We start from the raw sequence: 23,389 nt of genomic DNA, 5'->3' as shown, positions 1-23,389 counted from the left end.
GGTGCATAATGAAGGAGCTTCTTCTAGGTGGGCCGGGGTGAGATTACCGCTGAAGCTCACTGTATAACGTGGAGATAAATACTTGATATTTGCAGGTTCGCATGGCCCTAAAGAAGGCCGAAAAGGAGTTTGAGCTGAGGAGTAATTGGTCTGTGCCCGATACACTTCAGAAATGGCTGCAATTAACGCATGAGGTGGAAGTACAGTACTATAACATCAAGAAGCAGAACGCAGAAATGCAGCTGGCGATAGCTAAAGATGAGGTAAGGGCTCGGAGCGTAGACCTGTTATCCCATACATCTGCCGCCTCTACACAGGGACATCTATGGGGTCAGACAGCGGTGTGATTGTACAGGACGACTTGTTATAATGACTGGCACAATGAGTTCTTCTGCCTTTGTCCCATAACTGGTGAATGACAATCACAAGTTGTAATGGGGGCTTCATAATTTTACACACGTCATGATCGGATGGCATCCATGTGGCATTCGATTTTAACAGAGAATCATACTCTACATTCTAGCGTGCGTGAGTTGGGGACCATGAGAAGACTGAAGCGGCCTCGCACTGCTTCTGCCTTTTTGTTTTGCCATCTACATAGCAAAATAATTAAATCTGCTGGCGTTTTTTACCCCACAAATTATACTCCTGTCCCTGACTGGAGTAGCATTTCTGAAGCGGCGCACAGAGGCGCGCACCGCTCACTCTGTCAAGACTGGCGTATGAGCTTGCACCATGCCAGTCTTGATGAATCAATCCCAATGTTTTTAGGCTTATATCTAAAATGCTGTGTGTGTTTGCGGCTCCTGAATACTCCATCCCTTTGTTTCTTTCTTGTGTTCTAGGCAGAGAAAATAAAGAAGAAGAGGAGCACAGTTTTTGGAACATTACATGTCGCACACAGCTCGTCGCTGGATGAGGTGGACCATAAAATTCTTGAGGCAAAGTATGTTCAGTCATGGTGATGGTTAATGTGAACCTCTACCTGGGTTATTTTTAACCGTTAAAAGGGTTGTCAGATTAAAACAAGTTATCACCTATGCATAGAACAGGTAACCACTTGCTGATCGGTGTGAGCCCGACCGCTGTCGTCCGCATTGATCAGCAGACAAAGAACTTTAATCCTAGTTACAGGATGGAGCACCAGGTTGGATGTCCGACCTCTGCTCCATTCATTCACTTTGGGGCTGCCGGGAAAAGCCAAGCACAGCAGAGGGCGGCCCCATAGAGATTGCAGAGCGGCACAGCAGAGGGCGGCCCCATAGAGATTGCAGAGCGGCACAGCAGAGGGCGGCCCCATAGAGATTGCAGAGCGGCACAGCAGAGGGCGGCCCCATAGAGATTGCAGAGCGGCACAGCAGAGGGCGGCCCCATAGAGATTGCAGAGCGGCACAGCAGAGGGCGGCCCCATAGAGATTGCAGAGCGCACCGACCTGAGCATGCTCATTGCTATAAATGTTCCCTGTTCTGCTGATCGGTGCAGGCCCCAGTGGTCAGATCAGCAGGTTATCATCTATATAGTGGATAGCTGATAACTTGTTTTAACCGAACTACCCTTATAAGTTAATGGCCTTATTTAAAGCTGTGGATCCCTTTGCTCTGAATTTTTTTCTTAATGCATCTTTGCTTCAGGAATGCAGATTACCAGCTTTCTAAATGTCTGTATTGAAAAGGAAGCCATCATCAGAAAATTATCTATTGTTAAATATTTTTTTTTTCCATGTCACGATCTTAAGTTAAAAAAAGAGTAATCCTGCAATTTTCAAAGTGGCCACTGGGGCTTTTCTTAGACTATTTTCTTGCCCTTTCTAGAAGAGTTGTCAGCAATGACAGTTGTCAGTAGATGCAGGATTATAGTGACCGGTAACACCTCTATACACAGCTGATACCACAGGATCCAGACCGCTCCTCACCCTGCTCCCCCTCCTTGCACACGCTCATTAGATGCTTCCATAGAAAAATTTTGGTCAGAGCCTGATCGTTGTGGCTTATGTACATGTGTTTCCTGAAAACTAAGTTAGTGTAAAATAGCTCCAGGGTAAAAATTTCAATATCTCAATTTTTAATACAACTTATGGTATGGGGAAAAAAAATTTCCTCCAAAAGATGAAAACACATATTTAAGACACAAATCTGATATAAACCATAGGTCATTTTCTGATTGTATCTTTCCTTTAAGGCAGTTTTTAGCCTGTTATTAGGATGGGGATTTAATATTTGAGCATTCAACTAAAGGAAAAATTTCAGCACCAACAAAAATACAGAATAGTAGCCCCCCATGTATTAGACATTTATGACCTATCCCAGGAGTGTCATTGAATGAATGAATGAATGAATGAATGAATGACATGCACTGTTAACGCTGTATCCATCATGTGTCCTTTTTGCTTCCTGGTGATTCTCGCAGCTGAGATTATGTTTTGAGATGACCTGGAGTTCCTTGGCGTCCTGATGACAAACTCTGCTCTACTACATTGCCATGTTAGTCTTCTACAATGACATTTCAATCTTCTTCCTACAGGAAAGCACTTTCTGAGTTAACCACGTGTCTGCGGGAGCGACTTTACCGATGGCAACAGATTGAGAAAATGTGCGGTTTTCAGATCGTGCACAATTCTGGTTTGCCGAACCTGACGTCTACGCTTTACTCTGACCACAGCTGGGTGGTCATGCCCAGAGTCTCCATTCCTCCTTACCCGATAGCTGGGGGGGTGGATGATTTGGATGAAGATACACCTCCAATTATTTCCCAGTTCCACGGTAAGGAAGTTCTCCCTCCATAAGCAGCAAATTCACTGCCCATCTGGAGATTTGCACAGTACATGCAAAGTTCTGCTTAAGTTTTAGGCGGGTGTGGGAAAAAATGCTGCAAATAAAAAATTCTTTAAAAAAATCGAAGTGTTCATCGTTTCTTTTTTATCATGTAACAAAATGCAAAGTGTCTATCTGGCATTACACGAAGAGACAAGGCTTTACAAAAGCCCTACATCTACTGAAGATCTGTGGTTAGTTCTCCAAGATGTTTGGAGCTTCCTCCTTGCCTTGTTGCTGTGTGTACCTTGAACAATGGAAGCTGTTTTGAAAGCAAAGAGTGGTCACACCAAATAGTGATTGGGTTTAGATTTCTCTTTGGTTCATTCACTTTCCATTTTAATTGATGAAAATAAACGATGAACACTTCTTATTTTGAAAGCATTCTTACTTTGCAGCGGGTTTTTTTTTCACACCTTCCTAAAACTTTTACACGAGACATTTTACCTGTTTAGAAATATCTCTTATATATCTAGTAATTTAATTATATACTTACATAGGGAAGCATTGTGGCTCAGTGGTTAGCACTGTTTAGTGGCTCAATGGTTAGCACTGCAGCGCTGGGGTCCTGGGTTCAAATCCCACCAAGGCCAACATCTGCAAGGAGTTTGTATGTTCTCCCTATGTTTATGTGGGTTTCCTCCGGGTTCTCCGGTTTCCTCCCACACTCCAAAGACTGATAGGGAATGTAGATTGTGAGCCTCAATGGGGACAGTGATGATGATGTTTGTAAAGCGCTACGGACTATGTTAGCACTATATAAAAATAAAGATTATTATTATGATCTGTATTTGAACAGTTAACTCTTTTATCCACGTGTAGTGTCACACAGGCATGTGGTATCATACTTTGCACTTTAGCTACTATTGGTTTTCTAATTTTAAAGATTTCAGAATATATTTATGTATATAGTGTTACCCTTATGTTGGTTACAAGAATGATGAAATGATTAACCCTATGGGTACATTCACCTGAAGTTTGCATTTGGGAGACGGCTGTCAATTGTCAGGATTGTGGCAGTCACGTCCTGTTGACTGAAGAGGCGCTGCTCTGACGTGGGACTGCTGAATCGTCGACAGGTGCGGTAACTAGTTAGCAACTGCCTGCCTGTTTAGTTTTTTGGCTCATAGTAAAAAAATAATTTAGCCCTAGAAAGTCCAAATGGAAAGAAAAACTCAGAATGTGTACTAGTCTGGCCCAAATTACAGACAAAAGTTGTGCAAGTAAATGGCAGGCGTCCGTCCAAAATGTAGACGGGCACACGACAATCCTTTATTTCCTGGAGGTAGCTGCCGCCAGAGACAATGTCTCCCTGTAAATGAATCGTGCACACTGCCCTGAGCATGCATGTGCCTGTTTATGGGAGGATGGCTAGAGATCTGATGTATAGGGCCAGCTACAGGTCAGGTGAGATGAGACCGCGATCACAGACAGGAAGTGATGTCATGTCACTGAAAGAGATGACATCATTTCGGGCAGGGCATGTTGTATCTGCTACATGTCCAGTCTCGCTGAACTCCCATTTCTAGCACTTACCCCAATAAATCAGTCATTAAACTGCCTGTAATTAGTATAGAGTAGAAATGTGCACTTTCTCTTTCCTTCCTTCCTTTGTGGAGAGATAATGATTTTCTGTTACCAGCCCAAGCCTGAGGCTGCAGATGACAGATCCTCTTTCTCGGGGAACATTCACACTAAAGGATTTGTGAGCGGACTGCTGTCCGTGTACAGAAAAAAAAGCAGTCAAACAGTAAAAGCATTTTTTTTTTTTTTTTTTTTTTTAGAAATATTATTTTTTTTTATTACTCAAGTTTTTCTTTTCTTCAGCAGTCCTACAGCAGGGGTTAATGGTAATTACTAATCCTAATATTCTCCTGAGAAAAGCCGGTTAGTCACGTACCCGCTGGGAGGGTCGGGGAGTTGGATCGCTGTCGTCTGTAGACAAAGGGATTATTATTAATACAGTTTTCTACCTGACGAGAGACTTGCGCTCACAGGATTTCGCTGTGACCATATCACGTATTCAGGTTGTGTGTGAGATTTTAAGTATCGAGTTACTCAGCGCTTCAGAAATGTTTCTTTTTTGTTTTAAAGGGGTTGTCCATTACCTAGACAATCCCCCTTTTTAAATGAAGTAGTGCCCCTTGTAGAATAAAAATCCCCTCTGCTCCCCTCCCATACTGGCGCAGTTCTAGGTATGTCTGGACCGGGTGTACCGAGGCTGGAGTAACGTTGTGATCCCTGAAGGAAGTGACATCTCAGCAGCCTAGTAGTGGCCCCTGATTAGCTGCAGGGCTCACGTAGCACCACAGTGCTATGCTATCCTCGGGAGACCTGGCACCTACAGCACTGTAACAGCCACGGTACGGGCCATGAGTATCTGTTGTTTTTATTTTGCAATGGGGGCTGCATCGATAAAAAAACAAAGCTTTTTGGCTATTTTTTTTATACACTTTCTTTTTTAAATAAATCCTTATATGTCCCATAATGTAAGAATTCTGGATGGTCTTTTCTTGTGCATTGTGCTGATTGTTCCTGTGACTAGGTGTAACCTTTTATCATGTCAGTATGATGCCCTCTCACACCGATCTGGTCTACGCTGATAGGACAGTGTGTACAGTAGGGATATGTTTTATTGACAAGGAGAACAGGATACACCCATTTGTCAATTTGTGACTTTCAAGAGGAATGGCATATAATACTGACTTGGAAAGAACTCCACCATTGTGACTATTCCAGGGGTATTGTTCTTAGCTTCTTCATCCTCTATACAGTGGCGTACCGCCAAGAGGGGCCCGGTGCCAACGCCGGCACTGTTCCCCCTCCTCCCGCATCATACTTTCAGCTGTTTTGGCATCCTGCATGCCGATACAGTAGAAAACAATGATGGGCGAGGTAGATGTCAGCTGACGCTCCTTCTCCCATCTTTTCCCTAATGCTTCTGAGCTCTGTAACTTCTCAGCACAGAGGGCTTCATGATGTCACTACATAGCGTCCTCTGTGCTGAGCAGTGCAGAGGCTCAGAAGACGTGCTGTAGAGACCGGAGCAGCAGGAAAACGGGGAGAGGTGAGTATTTGTTTATTTTTTTTATTTATGGAGGACTAAATGAGGCCCATAATACTATATGGAGGACTATGTGGGGCCCATTATACTGTATGGAGAACTATGTGAGGCCCATTATACTGTATGGAGAACTATGTGAGGCCCATTATACTGTATGGAGGACTATGTGGGGCCCATTATACTGTATGGAGGACTATGTGGGGCCCATTATATTCTATATGGAGCACTATGTGGGGCCCATTATACTGTATGGAGGTCTGTGTGGGGCCCATTATACTGTATGGAGGACTATGTGGGGCCCATTATACTGTATGGAGGACTATGTGGGGCCCATTATATTCTATATGGAGCACTATGTGGGGCCCATTATACTGTATGGAGGTCTGTGTGGGGCCCATTATACTGTATGGAGGACTATGTGGGGCCCATTATACTGTATGGAGGACTATGTGGGGCCCATTATACTGTATGGAGGACTATGTGGGGCCCATTATACTGTATGGAGGACTATGTGGGGCCCATTATACTGTATGGAGGACTATGTGGGGCCCATTATACTGTATGGAGGACTATGTGGGGCCCATTATACTGTATGGAGGACTATGTGGGGCCCATTATACTGTATGGAGGACTATGTGGGGCCCATTATACTGTATGGAGGACTATGTGGGGCCCATTATACTGTATGGAGGACTATGTGGGGCCCATTATACTGTATGGAGGACTATGTGGGGCTCATTATACTGTATGGAGGACTATGTGGGGCCCATTATACTGTATGGAGGACTATGTGGGGCCCATTATACTGTATGGAGGACTATGTGGGGCCCATTATACTGTATGGAGGACTATGTGGGGCCCATTATACTGTATGGAGGACTATGTGGGGCCCATTATACTGTATGGAGGACTATGTGGGGCCCATTATACTGTATGGAGGACTATGTGGGGCCCATTATACTGTATGGAGGACTATGTGGGGCCCATTATACTGTATGGAGGACTATGTGGGGCCCATTATACTGTATGGAGGACTATGTGGGGCCCATTATACTGTATGGAGGACTATGTGGGGCCCATTATACTGTATGGAGGACTATGTGGGGCCCATTATACTGTATGGAGGACTATGTGGGGCCCATTATACTGTATGGAGGACTATGTGGGGCCCATTATACTGTATGGAGGACTATGTGGGGCCCATTATACTGTATGGAGGACTATGTGGGGCCCATTATACTGTATGGAGGACTATGTGGGGCCCATTATACTGTATGGAGGACTATGTGGGGCCCATTATACTGTATGGAGGACTATGTGGGGCCCATTATACTGTATGGAGGACTATGTGGGGCCCATTATACTGTATGGAGGACTATGTGGGGCCCATTATACTGTATGGAGGACTATGTGGGGCCCATTATACTGTATGGAGGACTATGTGGGGCCCATTATACTGTATGGAGGACTATGTGGGGCCCATTATACTGTATGGAGGACTATGTGGGGCCCATTATACTGTATGGAGGACTATGTGGGGCCCATTATACTGTATGGAGGACTATGTGGGGCCCATTATACTGTATGGAGGACTATGTGGGGCCCATTATACTGTATGGAGGACTATGTGGGGCCCATTATACTGTATGGAGGACTATGTGGGGCCCATTATACTGTATGGAGGACTATGTGGGGCCCATTATACTGTATGGAGGACTATGTGGGGCCCATTATACTGTATGGAGGACTATGTGGGGCCCATTATACTGTATGGAGGACTGTGTGGGGCCCATTATACTGTATGGAGGACTGTGTGGGGCCCATTATACTGTATGGAGGACTATGTGGGGCCCATTATACTGTATGGAGGACTGTGTGGGGCCCATTATACTGTATGGAGGACTGTGTGGGGCCCATTATACTGTATGGAGGACTGTGTGGGGCCCATTATACTGTATGGAGGACTGTGTGGGGGCCCATTATACTGTATGGAGGACTGTGTGGGGCCCATTATACTGTATGGAGGACTGTGTGGGGCCCATTATACTGTATGGAGGACTGTGTGGGGCCCATTATACTGTATGGAGGACTGTGTGGGGCCCATTATACTGTATGGAGGACTGTGTGGGGCCCATTATACTGTATGGAGGACTGTGTGGGGCCCATTATACTGTATGGAGGACTGTGTGGGGCCCATTATACTGTATGGAGGACTGTGTGGGGCCCATTATACTGTATGGAGGACTGTGTGGGGCCCATTATACTGTACGGAGGACTGTGTGGGGCCCATTATACTGTACGGAGGACTGTGTGGGGCCCATTATACTGTACGGAGGACGGTGTGGGGCCCATTACACTGTACGGAGGACGGTGTGGGGCCCATTATACTGTACGGAGGACCGTGTGGGGCCCATTATACTGTACGGAGGACCGTGTGGGGCCCATTATACTGTACGGAGGACCGTGTGGGGCCCATTATACTGTACGGAGGACCGTGTGGGGCCCATTATACTGTACGGAGGACCGTGTGGGGCCCATTATACTGTACGGAGGACCGTGTGGGGCCCATTATACTGTACGGAGGACGGTGTGGGGCCCATTATACTGTACGGAGGACGGTGTGGGGCCCATTATACTGTACGGAGGACGGTGTGGGGCCCATTATACTGTATGGAGGACGGTGTGGGGCCCATTATACTGTATGGAGGACGGTGTGGGGCCCATTATACTGTATGGAGGACGGTGTGGGGCCCATTATACTGTATGGAGGACGGTGTGGGGCCCATTATACTGTATGGAGGACGGTGTGGGGCCCATTATACTGTATGGAGGACGGTGTGGGGCCCATTATACTGTATGGAGGACGGTGTGGGGCCCATTATACTGTATGGAGGACGGTGTGGGGCCCATTATACTGTATGGAGGACGGTGTGGGGCCCATTATACTGTATGGAGGACGGTGTGGGGCCCATTACACTGTATGCAGGACGGTGTGGGGCCCATTACACTGTATGGAGGACGGTGTGGGGCCCATTACACTGTATGGAGGACGGTGTGGGGCCCATTACACTGTATGGAGGACGGTGTGGGGCCCATTACACTGTATGGAGGACGGTGTGGGGCCCATTACACTGTATGGAGGACGGTGTGGGGCCCATTACACTGTATGGAGGACGGTGTGGGGCCCATTACACTGTATGGAGGACGGTGTGGGGCCCATTACACTGTATGGAGGACGGTGTGGGGCCCATTACACTGTATGGAGGACGGTGTGGGGCCCATTACACTGTATGGAGGACGGTGTGGGGCCCATTACACTGTATGGAGGACGGTGTGGGGCCCATTACACTGTATGGAGGACGGTGTGGGGCCCATTACACTGTATGGAGGACGGTGTGGGGCCCATTACACTGTATGGAGGACGGTGTGGGGCCCATTACACTGTATGGAGGACGGTGTGGGGCCCATTACACTGTATGGAGGACGGTGTGGGGCCCATTACACTGTATGGAGGACGGTGTGGGGCCCATTACACTGTATGGAGGACGGTGTGGGGCCCATTACACTGTATGGAGGACGGTGTGGGGCCCATTACACTGTATGGAGGACGGTGTGGGGCCCATTACACTGTATGGAGGACGGTGTGGGGCCCATTACACTGTATGGAGGACGGTGTGGGGCCCATTACACTGTATGGAGGACGGTGTGGGGCCCATTACACTGTATGGAGGACGGTGTGGGGCCCATTACACTGTATGGAGGACGGTGTGGGGCCCATTACACTGTATGGAGGACGGTGTGGGGCCCATTACACTGTATGGAGGACGGTGTGGGGCCCATTACACTGTATGGAGGACGGTGTGGGGCCCATTACACTGTATGGAGGACGGTGTGGGGCCCATTACACTGTATGGAGGACGGTGTGGGGCCCATTACACTGTATGGAGGACGGTGTGGGGCCCATTACACTGTATGGAGGACGGTGTGGGGCCCATTACACTGTATGGAGGACGGTGTGGGGCCCATTACACTGTATGGAGGACGGTGTGGGGCCCATTACACTGTATGGAGGACGGTGTGGGGCCCATTACACTGTATGGAGGACGGTGTGGGGCCCATTACACTGTATGGAGGACGGTGTGGGGCCCATTACACTGTATGGAGGACGGTGTGGGGCCCATTACACTGTATGGAGGACGGTGTGGGGCCCATTACACTGTATGGAGGACGGTGTGGGGCCCATTACCCTGTATGGAGGACGGTGTGGGGCCCATTACCCTGTATGGAGGACGGTGTGGGGCCCATTACCCTGTATGGAGGACGGTGTGGGGCCCATTACCCTGTATGGAGGACGGTGTGGGGCCCATTACCCTGTATGGAGGACGGTGTGGGGCCCATTACCCTGTATGGAGGACGGTGTGGGGCCCATTACCCTGTATGGAGGACGGTGTGGGGCCCATTACCCTGTATGGAGGACGGTGTGGGGCCCATTACCCTGTATGGAGGACGGTGTGGGGCCCATTACCCTGTATGGAGGACGGTGTGGGGCCCATTACCCTGTATGGAGGACGGTGTGGGGCCCATTACCCTGTATGGAGGACGGTGTGGGGCCCATTACCCTGTATGGAGGACGGTGTGGGGCCCATTACCCTGTATGGAGGACGGTGTGGGGCCCATTACCCTGTATGGAGGACGGTGTGGGGCCCATTACCCTGTATGGAGGACGGTGTGGGGCCCATTACCCTGTATGGAGGACGGTGTGGGGCCCATTACCCTGTATGGAGGACGGTGTGGGGCCCATTACCCTGTATGGAGGACGGTGTGGGGCCCATTACCCTGTATGGAGGACGGTGTGGGGCCCATTACCCTGTATGGAGGACGGTGTGGGGCCCATTACCCTGTATGGAGGACGGTGTGGGGCCCATTACCCTGTATGGAGGACGGTGTGGGGCCCATTACCCTGTATGGAGGACGGTGTGGGGCCCATTACCCTGTATGGAGGACGGTGTGGGGCCCATTACCCTGTATGGAGGACGGTGTGGGGCCCATTACCCTGTATGGAGGACGGTGTGGGGCCCATTACCCTGTATGGAGGACGGTGTGGGGCCCATTACCCTGTATGGAGGACGGTGTGGGGCCCATTACCCTGTATGGAGGACGGTGTGGGGCCCATTACCCTGTATGGAGGACGGTGTGGGGCCCATTACCCTGTATGGAGGACGGTGTGGGGCCCATTACCCTGTATGGAGGACGGTGTGGGGCCCATTACCCTGTATGGAGGACGGTGTGGGGCCCATTACCCTGTATGGAGGACGGTGTGGGGCCCATTACCCTGTATGGAGGACGGTGTGGGGCCCATTACCCTGTATGGAGGACGGTGTGGGGCCCATTACCCTGTATGGAGGACGGTGTGGGGCCCATTACCCTGTATGGAGGACGGTGTGGGGCCCATTACCCTGTATGGAGGACGGTGTGGGGCCCATTACCCTGTATGGAGGACGGTGTGGGGCCCATTACCCTGTATGGAGGACGGTGTGGGGCCCATTACCCTGTATGGAGGACGGTGTGGGGCCCATTACCCTGTATGGAGGACGGTGTGGGGCCCATTACCCTGTATGGAGGACGGTGTGGGGCCCATTACCCTGTATGGAGGACGGTGTGGGGCCCATTACCCTGTATGGAGGACGGTGTGGGGCCCATTACCCTGTATGGAGGACGGTGTGGGGCCCATTACCCTGTATGGAGGACGGTGTGGGGCCCATTACCCTGTATGGAGGACGGTGTGGGGCCCATTACCCTGTATGGAGGACGGTGTGGGGCCCATTACCCTGTATGGAGGACGGTGTGGGGCCCATTACCCTGTATGGAGGACGGTGTGGGGCCCATTACCCTGTATGGAGGACGGTGTGGGGCCCATTACCCTGTATGGAGGACGGTGTGGGGCCCATTACCCTGTATGGAGGACGGTGTGGGGCCCATTACCCTGTATGGAGGACGGTGTGGGGCCCATTACCCTGTATGGAGGACGGTGTGGGGCCCATTACCCTGTATGGAGGACGGTGTGGGGCCCATTACCCTGTATGGAGGACGGTGTGGGGCCCATTACCCTGTATGGAGGACGGTGTGGGGCCCATTACCCTGTATGGAGGACGGTGTGGGGCCCATTACCCTGTATGGAGGACGGTGTGGGGCCCATTACCCTGTATGGAGGACGGTGTGGGGCCCATTACCCTGTATGGAGGACGGTGTGGGGCCCATTACCCTGTATGGAGGACGGTGTGGGGCCCATTACCCTGTATGGAGGACGGTGTGGGGCCCATTACCCTGTATGGAGGACGGTGTGGGGCCCATTACCCTGTATGGAGGACGGTGTGGGGCCCATTACCCTGTATGGAGGACGGTGTGGGGCCCATTACCCTGTATGGAGGACGGTGTGGGGCCCATTACCCTGTATGGAGGACGGTGTGGGGCCCATTACCCTGTATGGAGGACGGTGTGGGGCCCATTACCCTGTATGGAGGACGGTGTGGGGCCCATTACCCTGTATGGAGGACGGTGTGGGGCCCATTACCCTGTATGGAGGACGGTGTGGGGCCCATTACCCTGTATGGAGGACGGTGTGGGGCCCATTACCCTGTATGGAGGACGGTGTGGGGCCCATTACCCTGTATGGAGGACGGTGTGGGGCCCATTACCCTGTATGGAGGACGGTGTGGGGCCCATTACCCTGTATGGAGGACGGTGTGGGGCCCATTACCCTGTATGGAGGACGGTGTGGGGCCCATTACCCTGTATGGAGGACGGTGTGGGGCCCATTACCCTGTATGGAGGACGGTGTGGGGCCCATTACCCTGTATGGAGGACGGTGTGGGGCCCATTACCCTGTATGGAGGACGGTGTGGGGCCCATTACCCTGTATGGAGGACGGTGTGGGGCCCATAATACTGTATGGAGGGCTAGGCTATGGGGCCTATAATACGGTATGGGGCCCCATGATTTCTATGTACACCCCTGCCTCTATGTATCACTGTGTGTACAGTAGATCAGTCAGTGAGCTCATCTGACAGAAGTCTAAACCGGTCATCTGTCTTCTCCTGAACACTTTTAAGCTGATTTATGGATAGATAAAAGTTCACTGGTAACTCATTCTGCTGTCAGCTAGGCACTGTGATACATAGAACCTGTAGGATCCAAATGGTCCAAAATATTTATTTAATGAAAAACCCTATTACAAAAAGTGCATGCGCAGATTGTATGGCCAGAATGGGTATAGGAGGGGGCACAGTATGGCATATGGTCATCTGGAGCCTAACCAGAGCTTGTGATTAGAAGGTCACCGCTCTTTTCCCTTTGCACACCTCTACTTGCTAAGACTTCTAGGTGTTCACATGTTGATCAGTGAAGTCCGACTGCTGGGACCTGCACTGATCGGCAGATTAGGGAATGGAGTGACCGTGCGCATCCCAGACCCCTGCGCCACTCATTCCCTATGGGGCTGCCACGGGCTGTGCTCGACTTTTTCGGATCCTCATAGAGAAAGAATAGAGTGGCGTCCGGGTGTCCAACCTGCTGCTTCATTCTGTAACGGGTTCTGTAAGTCCTCGGTTTGCCGATCACGGTACCGGTGGTCAGACACCCACCAATCAGTAAGTTACCACCGATTCCAGGGGTGGTGGATAACTTTTTTTCACCGAATAATCCTGTAACCCTGTAAATGGTAAAGGCTGGAGTATAAGGGGGCGCATTACTAATGTTTACATCTCCTCCATTCTTGGCATCATTGAGGTCTCCAAATATTCTAAAACACCAGGAAAGTAATCTAACTGGTGACTTTTTAAAATATTTATATTTTATTTTTCCGCCATTTTCCCATCCTAGCTGCAGACATTGAGTGTAGATGTTGAGACTTACAATAAGACGTTTTTTTTTTTTCTTCAATTTTATTTCCTTTGTAGATTTTTTTTTTTTTTTTTTATATTTTTCTTTTGGAATTAATTTTCTAAAAATTTGAGTGCAACTTCCTTTGTAATTGCAGTTTTACTCTCTGCATCCCCTACTATTATGCTATGATGCAGGTAATAGATTTATACTCAAAAGTTGCGACTTTTAGCACATAATAGAGAACAATGCCATGTGTTCAGTTTACCTTGTTTAGAGGGCCCTCTAGTGTCCACATATGCAAACTACACTGAAAATGTATTGGAGATGGTCCAGTAAAGAATTAATGATTTTTTTTTTTTTTTTTTTTAATATCTACATTGTGTCATTCTTTTAATGGTCGCTGGTGTATTACTTTCCTGGGTGTTTTCATCATATGATCTAATGTGTATTGAATTTTTTTTTTTCTTTTGTCTGATTAAAATTTCCTTCCTGTCTGTGTAGGTTCCATTCTGAAAACTCATGGAACATTGGCACGGAGCAGCAGCATGTGTCGTCCTCGACGTAGTGTAATTCCACCTTCCCCCCAGTCTCAGCACGTCCTGCAGTCGCCTGATCCAGACATTCTGTCAGTTTCGAGCTGTCCTGCTCTCTACCGCACCGAGGAGGAGGAGGATGCCATCTATTTCATTGCAGAAAAGCAGTGGTATGAGAAATTAAGTCACGCTAACGTGCCGAAAAGGTAGATTGTATTCCCAAATACTAGATTAGAGTAGCAACCCTCTACCTGGAAACCACACGACGCAGAAGCAAGTACACCTCCGACGGCCATGTGTGGTCACATGGACGAGCTGGTTAATGGTTATGGGCGCCAACGGTATTGTTGGGAAACTTTAAAAAAAACAAACAAAAAAATTGTCCGTGCTTCATTTTTTAGTACTTGGACATTACATGCATGTTTAGTATTTTGAACACTTTTTTTTTTTTCTGTACATGCAGCGATTTTAAAAAAAAAAAAAAAAAAAAATTTTTAGGACCAGTTGCTTGCTTGTGTGTGGACTCTTACTGCTAACAATTCCTACACCTACAGTACAGACTAAAAGTTTGGACACACCTTCTCATTTAAAGATTTTTCTGTATTTTCATGACTATGAAAATTGTACATTCACACTGAAGGCATCAAAACTATGAATTAACACATGTGGAATTATATACTTAACAAAAAAGTGTGAAACAACTGAAAATATGTCTTATAGTCTAGGTTCTTCAAAGTAGCCACCTTTTGCTTTGATGACTGCTTTGCACACTCTTGGCATTCTCTTGATGAGCTTCTAGAGGTAGTCACCGGAAATGGTTTTCACTTCACAGGTGTGCCCTGTCAGGTTTAATAAGTGGGATTTCTTGCCTTATAAATGGGGTTGGGACCATCAGTTGTGTTGTGCAGAAGTCTGGTGGATACACAGCTGATAGTCCTACTGAATAGACTGTTAGAATTTGTATTATGGCAAGAAAAAAGCAGCTAAGTAAAGAAAAACAAGTGGCCATCATTACTTTAAGAAATGAAGGTCAGCCAGTCCGAAAAATTAGGAAAACTTTGAATGTGTCCCCAAGTGCAGTTGCAAAAACCATCAAGCGCTTCAAAGAAACTGGCTCACATGAGGACCGCCCCAGGAAAGGAAGACCAAGAGTCACCTCTGCTTCTGAGGATAAGTTTATCCGAGTCACCGGCCTCAGAAATCGCAGGTTAACAGCAGCTCAGATTAGAGACCAGGTCAATGCCACACAGAGTTCTGGCAGCAGACACATCTCTACAACAATTGTTAAGAGGAGACTTTGTGCAGCAGGCCTTCATGGTAAAATAGCTGCTAGGAAACCACTGCTAAGGACAGGCAACAAGCAGAAGAGACTTGTTTGGGCTAAAGAACACAAGGAATGGACATTAGACCAGTGGAAATCTGTGCTTTGGTCTGATGAGTCCAAATTTGAGATCTTTGGTTCCAACCACCGTGTCTTTGTGCGACGCAGAAAAGGTGAATGGATGGACTCTACATGCCTGTTCCCCACCGTGAAGCATGGAGGAGGAGGTGTGATGGTGTGGGGGTGCTTTGCTGGTGACACTGTTGGGGATTTATTCAAAATTGATGGCATACTGAACCAGCATGGCTACCACAGCATCTTGCAGCGGCATGCTATTCCATCCAGTTTGCGTTTAGTTGGACCATCATTTATTTTTCAACAGGACAATGACCCCAAACACACCTCCAGGCTGTGTAAGGGCTATTTGACCAAGAGGGAGAGTGATGGGGTGCTACGCCAGATGACCTGACCTCCACAGTCACCAGACCTGAACCAAATCGAGATGGTTTGGGGTGAGCTGGACCGCAAAGTGAAGGCAAAAGGGCCAACAAGTGCTAAGCATCTCTGGGAACTCCTTCAAGATTGTTGGAAAACCATTTCCGGTGACTACCTCTTGAAGCTCATCAAGAGAATGCCAAGAGTGTGCAAAGCAGTCATCAAAGCAAAAGGTGGCTACTTTGAAGAACCTAGAATATAAGACATATTTTCAGTTGTTTCACACTTTTTTGTTAAGTATATAATTCCACGTGTTAATTCATAGTTTTGATGCCTTCAGTGTGAATGTACAATTTTCATAGTCATGAAAATACAGAAAAATCTTTAAATGAGAAGGTGTGTCCAAACGTTTGGTCTGTACTGCACCTGTGTTCTGTCATTTTCCTGACCTTAACATTAAAATCAGTTTAGGAGACATATTTTCAGCCGCACATCTTTGTACAAATCCACAGCAAAGTTTATATCCACACATGAAAAGTCCACAGCCTGTGAATGAAGTCTGAAAAATCTCAATTGCTTGTGTGGTACTTAACTTGCAGATAGTACCTCTGCAGATAATACTTGCACATTTGTGCAGGTAAAATAATCTGAGTATTACAGTACCAGTCACCAGTGGGGAAGATTTGATATATTTCTCCTTTTATATGGTGCAGATGTGCCATGAAGATTTTACAATTTGTAGCATGTAAAATTTTGTTGTGGATTTTTTCTACAAATGTCATTCTTTTCAATGTGGCAGAATAAAACCTTTGTTGATTCTGAAGAATAATGTACACATGCAGATCTGTAGCAAGATCTACTGCAGAAAGTTTTTACAGCATGTGCATACTAGTTTCTAAGTTTCTGATCACTTAGGTTTTTTACTTAAAGGGGTATTCTCAAGTTATTAAATTGCTTTAGTTATAAAAAAGCAAGTCAGTTGTTAACTGTCTGTCTAATTGCTTTCATTCTGCTTCAATGAGAGCTTTTATCTTACATGGTGTACAGATGTTTCCATGCAGCTCGGCCACTAGACCCTGCCCTGACCCTGGAGAAGAGAGCACAGTAGTTACATTCCAGAAGAGCGCTTAACCTCGAACATATCAGCCATCTCTCTCCAACCCATTCATTTCTATACAGCATTTAGCTGCTCACTTCCCTCCCTCTCAGTTCCTGGCCAGCATGCTTTTATTAATTTTGCAAAATCGCCAGCGTTTAGAGCAGATCTCCTAATCAGGGCTCTCATTTTCTGGAGCTGTGTGCTTGTTCAAAATTCCCTGTTATCTTTGTGTAAATGTAGTGATAGCAGTGTAGCTTCCATAACAAATCACTGATAGCTGAATGTGTTATAGCAGAACTTGTGCTGAGCTTTATAGTTCTACTAATACTACAGCGCTGCTGCTCACCAGAGACCTCACTTAATTAGGAGTGCCTGCTCCTACAGAAACAAGGAAGTAAGGAGATTGCATCGCTCTGTGCTGCTCAAGAGACATCTTGGGAATACTCCTATAAGATAGTATGCCAAGACATAAAGGGTGTGATCAAGCATTAGAAAAGGAACGCTCTGCTGTGTTCCCCGTACGGCAGGACTCCCTTCCACGTTCTGTGTTTTGGATTGCAGAGCCGTCCTATATTCTTGCATTGAGATGAACTGCAATATCAAACCGCGATCATGCAGATCCTTTTCTAATCCTTGTTCACATCGTTCTGTCCTGCCAAACATTTAGGATCCTTCTTTGGCATTTTCTAATGATCTATGATTTGTATCAAAGTTTTCTAGTAACCATATAACCTCACTAATGTGAAACTTCTAACTTGCATGACTACTAACAAACACTTATATTGCTATATATTGGTCAAACTTTGGGGCATGGTGTAGATTTTATTGCTCAGGTGCCAACAGCTTCCCAAGATCCTGCTATAAATCAGATTTGCTGCCTATTTTTGTCGTGGCTATTTAGAACAGGCTGCACTCGGGTCCAATGCTCTTACATTGCTGCATCTGTTCATCTTGATCAGGGCCATGTACAACTTATGCTGCCCTAGGATCTCAGACCAGCGTGCTACTACAAGATCCACTGGGGAATTATTGTCACGGTTTGCTCATTTTGGGCATCTATAGCATTAATTTGCTCCCGGTCAATGAAAAGAAATGAGGGATTAGCAATAAAATGATCATTATCAGTTGTGCTACTGCAACTGCAGATATAATTGTGAGAAGCACGATCTGTAAATTGTGTTATCATAAAATAACTGAATAATACCGCCACACCTCTAAATACTACAATACACAATAAAGTGCTGAATAACACTCCCATAATGCCACTGAATAGTATTACTATGCGAGCATTACTCTCATACTGTGGCTTAAGAAAAAGAAAACCGTATATGAAGGCTATTATTACTGCCAGAGTAGTAGAGCTGGGCAAATAGGAACGAAGCTGATGAGATGAAGTCAGGCAGGAGTCCAAAAATACGCCATTTGTAATGACTTTCTAACAATACAGTGGAAGCTTGCTGTGACTGTTATGACGCCTCACATCAGCCGCATCACGGGAGAGCACTGACTGCTTCGACTTTTACATGGGACCCCCCAGACTACAAATAAACATCTATTACATCCAACTTGCAGCTGATATTTTCTCTTACTGGATTCATTCACTTTCTCCATCTTCTCCATATGGCCCAGACCGCCACCACAACTTCTTCCATTTACAACTTGCCTCTGCCAAGTTACAGAACAAATAACCATAGTACAAAAAAACTGCTACAATACACCAAGGGTCCCCTAAAATAATAGCACATGCATACTGTGCTTCAGTAATACTGCCAAATACAGTAAATACCCCTCTACATACCCCTGCAATAAATACTGCCATACAAGTAGTTACCCCTAAAGCGCCACAGTAAATGTCTTCAAACAATGGGACCCGCACTAAATATTGCCATTACTCCTTTAAAGGGGTTGTCCCAAAGTTACTTGTATTTCCTATCCACAGAATAGGTGACAATTTACAATTCCTTGTAAATACTACTTTTCTGACCCCAACCTCTGGCACCACCAACAATTGTCTGAACAGGACTTTGAAATGTCCTGTTAGAATTAAAGTGGTGGCAATGCATGCGCCCCACTTTTCCATATATCGTCTGTAGGACGGCTGGGGATTACCAAGAACTGTATTTATGTCAGTACCTTGGACATGTAATGTGTAATGGCATTTCAGAGCCCCATTCTCGAGTTGGTACAACCCCTTTAAATTACCCCTCAGTAAATAGCCCTATAATACACCAGTCTCCAAAGTGTATACACACACGCACACACACTAAGAGCACAATATAAATTTGTGCATGATAAATGTCTAATGTGCCCCGCTATTCTAGTGCCCCATATAATTGTCCGAAGCCCAGCACAGTGATTGTGCCTGGCAGTCTTTGTGCCCTCCCTCTTTGGGGAAGGTTATGGCATGGTGGCCTGTGCTCTCCCTCAACAACTCTCCATAGGTTGTTGGTATATAGTGCCTATCTGGCTCCTGTGCCTCTCTACATAATTCCCCATTAATTCCAGTGACGGGAGCAGCCCCTTCCTGGCTTGGATGGAGTTGCCAAGAAGGGGCCAAGCAAGCATTTAAGCAGCAGAGAGTGGGTGGGGTTATGATACAAAAAAAAGTAAAGTTATTAATGAACGTTGGCATTGTGATGCGCTGCCTTATTATTATTTCTTTTTAGGACACCATTGATTCCATGGTGCTGTTCATGAGAAGGGAGTTGCAGACAAAACACAGACAAAAATTACAATGATCAAACCAATAGTGACAGAGAAGAGAGGACCCTGCCCTTGCAGCCTTACATGATAATGTGGAAGGAAGCAGTAGGTTGAGGGGGTCATTGCAGGCTGTAAGCTGTTCTGAAGACATGGGTTTTCAAGTTCCGCTTGAAAATTCTGAATATAGCGGAGAATCGGATGTGTTGGGGCACAGAATTCCAGAGGATGGAGGAGAATCCCGGGGATACTTGGGTGGAGTCTTGCAGGCGATTGGGGGAGGAACGTATGAGAATGGAGAAGAGGAGGAGGTCTTGGCAGGACCGGAGATTACATGGTGGGAGATATCTGGAGATTAGTTCAGAGATATATGGGGGAGACAGATTATGGACGGCTTTGTAGGTCCGTATTAGTAGTTTGAAGTGAATACGTTGGGGAATTGGGAGCCAATGAAGGGTTTTGCAGAGGGGAGAATCGAAGTATTAGATAGTAGAGAGGTGGAAAAGTTGCGCAGCAGAGTTGAGGACAGACTGGAGAGGTGCGAGAGTGTTAGCAGGTAGGCCACAGAGGAGGATGTTGCAGAAGTCAAAGCAGGAAATGATGAGGGCATGCACTAGTATTTTAGTAGATTGAGGGTTGAGGAAGGGACGGATTTTGGAAATATTTTTTAGTTGGATGTGTGGGTCGATAGCTGGATATAGAGGTCAGGTCGTGGGATGGCTTCTTCAGGATTGCTGTAATTGTGGCATGTTTGAAAGCAGAAGGGAGGGTACCAGAAGTTAGTGATAAGTTGAAGATATGGGTTAGGGCTGGGATGAGTGTGTGGTGATGAGGTTGGGGAGGAGGTGGGATGGGATGCCCTACACACCAAATGACCAGCGTCTTGTAGGAAATGCTCCCCCAATGTGAAGAATAAAAATAAATTCTGAGCAGGCAGCATTCCCTGTTCCAGAAATCAGCAGTTCTTAATGATGAGTGGAAACCATTAGAGCCCTTGCTGATGTCATCGTAATACAGAAACATATCCGGCCAGCCAATTGTGGGAGTTTGCTATGCTTCTTCATGTTAGAAGGGCGTCCACCCACTCTCTCCCATACTCCGACTTCAGGCGTGGGGAGAAGCTATAGCACACTGGCAGTGCAGGCATCCGATGCCCAATGAGTATTGTGCACAGGTCCCATTAATTAGAACAGGTCCATACTTGGGATCTAATAGGAGTTGCAAACATGGCAGCCCAACTGCATGTATCAGCATGATGTATATATCCTTCATGGAGCAGGAATGAACTTCCGTTCATGACATGAAAAATGTCTAAGTCGTAGAATTCTGAGGGGTTAACATTCCATAGTTTACATCCTGTTTGCAGAATTGGGATCGTCTATGCAGTTTACTCTAAAAATGTAAACTTTTTGTAAAGTTGGTGAAATTTCATGTTTTTTCTTTTTCTCCTGTATTTTCAGGGAAGCTCAAGATACGAGCTCAGAGTGTGATTCATTAAACTCTTCGATTGGAAGAAGACAGTCACCTCCATCAAGTCTGGAGGTTCAGCAGCAGCCTTCACGGAAGATCTCAAAAGAAGAAACCTCGGGCGAGGAGTCTCTCTCCACAGACTCTCCTGTCAGCCCAGATGTTTCTAAAGCCTCCTCCCCTGACACCACAGGGTTGACAGAAAGCCAAAGCATGGTCTTTAGCCCAGCCAGTAAAGTATACAACGGTATTTTGGAGAAATCTTGCAGCTTTCACCAACTCTCCAGTGTTTTACCCATCTCCAAGCCACCCCATCCTTCATTTCCTACGTCAAATGACAGCAAGCCAGTTCAAGAAGTTCATGGTATTCCTGTCCTAAAGACCACGCCACACGACCTTTCTTCTCAGAACAGCGAGAAAAAAATCGACCGAAAGCGAGAAAAAAATCAATCGAAAATTAAAGTCCTGCTGAAGAAAATCTCAAAGTAAATGACTTGAAGGGATTAAAGACAATGGATGAAGCGTCTTAACGTTTTAAGAATGTAACTCCTTGTGGAGTTTTTCAAGACTTGGATGTTCTGGGTGTGATGCTCCGAGGTTCGTCTTACCATTTTTACCGACTGTGAAGGTCAATGCCAATCACTGAAGTTGAACGGAAAGTGGATCTGTTTACAGTCACTTTTGTCTATTTATTTCTGCTTTTAGGTTTTTAGTTCTTCATATTTTTTTTTTTTCATTTTGTGAAGAAGCCACTTTGGACTTCCCAGCACTAACAAGACTACTTTAGCCTACGTCGGGGCTCACCCAATCTCTTGTTTACTGGAGCATCTTCTTATCTTTCCACACAGCTAGGACATTTTACATTGCGGACTAAGTAACTAATTGCACTACAGTTTGTTTGAGGTTTTTTTTTTTTTTTCCCTCCCAAGACTGGAGGGGGAAAAAAAAAAACCTAATGAAATTTGCAAGTGAAATAGTTATAGATTTGTAAAATGACAGATAAGAGGGTTTTAATTCAAGTGGGTTTTTAAGTAGAGCCTAGAGTTTCTAATCGACACTGTTTCCAGAAGAAGACACTCATACATTTTTGTATGGGGGAGGCTTAGATTCACCTATCCTTACTGTTACAGATTGACATCCTGCTGTAAAGAGTGTTTTTATTGTTATTTTTTTTTCTTTTTTTTTTTTTTTAATTTTCTTTCTTTCTCCAGGGCTTTCACTGTGATTTCACAGAGCTGTAGGATACATGTAGATATTATATAACAAGAGGGCTCTCTCTTGATCTTTTATGCAAGCGATGATTGTGGATCGTTACAGGAGTTAATGCACTTAGATTGGTGCTTTAAGGATTGTTTACAGGCAAAGGGTGACTGGATTTGCTATACTTTTTACTATGTTGGAGTTGGAGGTAATTACTGTATCTCGGGCCGACCCACTGACTACATTAGCATGCAGATGTGCCAACAACAAGTAACGTTTATGGTCCCTGTTGTCCGAGTGTTACAGACACACATGCATTTTCATAGCTCCGAACTGACACCATGGGTATTGCTAAAATGTACTGTACGCCATAAACCTCTCACACTGCCCAGGTGACTGATAACCGCAGTGGGGGCCTGTATCGCTCTTAACTTGCAGATTTTTTTTCGTTTCTCTACTACAAGAGATTTGTACATGTTGTAACATACACAATGCCACTTTTAAACTAATAATACTTTTGCTACTACAGATATGTATGTCTTACTCCCCTTTTGCCAATACTTCGACATATTTTTCTCTTGTTTTTTTTTTGTTTTTTTTGCCTGGTCAAATCTTAATCACTAGATCTGTTACATTTCAAAATGTACAATTTTCCAATAAACTAATTTATTTGACTTGTGGAAGGACGTTCACTTTTTGGCAATGACTGGTTTGTAGAGTTGGATGATTCGCACCTCCCATTCTGTGGCTGTGGTAGGGGAGTGGGAGCGCCACCTCTTGCCTGCCGAAGTCCGCGGCTCGGCGTGACTTCTTCATTACGGCGTGACGTGGCGTCAGGCCAACTGATGTAAAGGAGAGTGGCGGACGTTAGCAGGCGG

The 23,389-nt window shown here is 46.5% G+C and overlaps 1 protein-coding gene across 2 annotated transcripts in view; it reads left to right on the top strand.

The window, feature by feature from the left end:
• The window catches only part of STIM2 (stromal interaction molecule 2), a 112,851-nt gene extending 89,666 nt beyond the window's left edge, over nt 1–23,185 (top strand). Inside the window, exons 8-12 of one of the 2 annotated variants that reach the window (XM_073646391.1) lie at nt 96–263; nt 846–946; nt 2,522–2,760; nt 14,258–14,459; nt 21,305–23,185. In XM_073646391.1, coding sequence (XP_073502492.1) covers nt 96–263; nt 846–946; nt 2,522–2,760; nt 14,258–14,459; nt 21,305–21,800 — 1,206 coding nt within the window. In that variant the 3' untranslated portion in view covers nt 21,801–23,185. Of the gene's footprint in view, nt 1–95; nt 264–845; nt 947–2,521; nt 2,761–14,257; nt 14,496–21,304 lie in introns of both variants that reach the window. The other variant, XM_073646382.1, reaches the window with a different exon arrangement.
• The last annotated feature ends 204 nt before the right edge of the window (nt 23,186–23,389 follow it).

Source organism: Phyllobates terribilis, unplaced genomic scaffold (genome assembly GCF_046119375.1).
Source record: "Phyllobates terribilis strain yellow unplaced genomic scaffold, ASM4611937v1 Scaffold_1__5_contigs__length_1240528914, whole genome shotgun sequence".
NCBI lineage: Eukaryota > Metazoa > Chordata > Amphibia > Anura > Dendrobatidae > Phyllobates > Phyllobates terribilis.
Note: the sequence above shows the minus strand (reverse complement) of the source record. Positions and strands in the feature narration are given on the sequence as shown.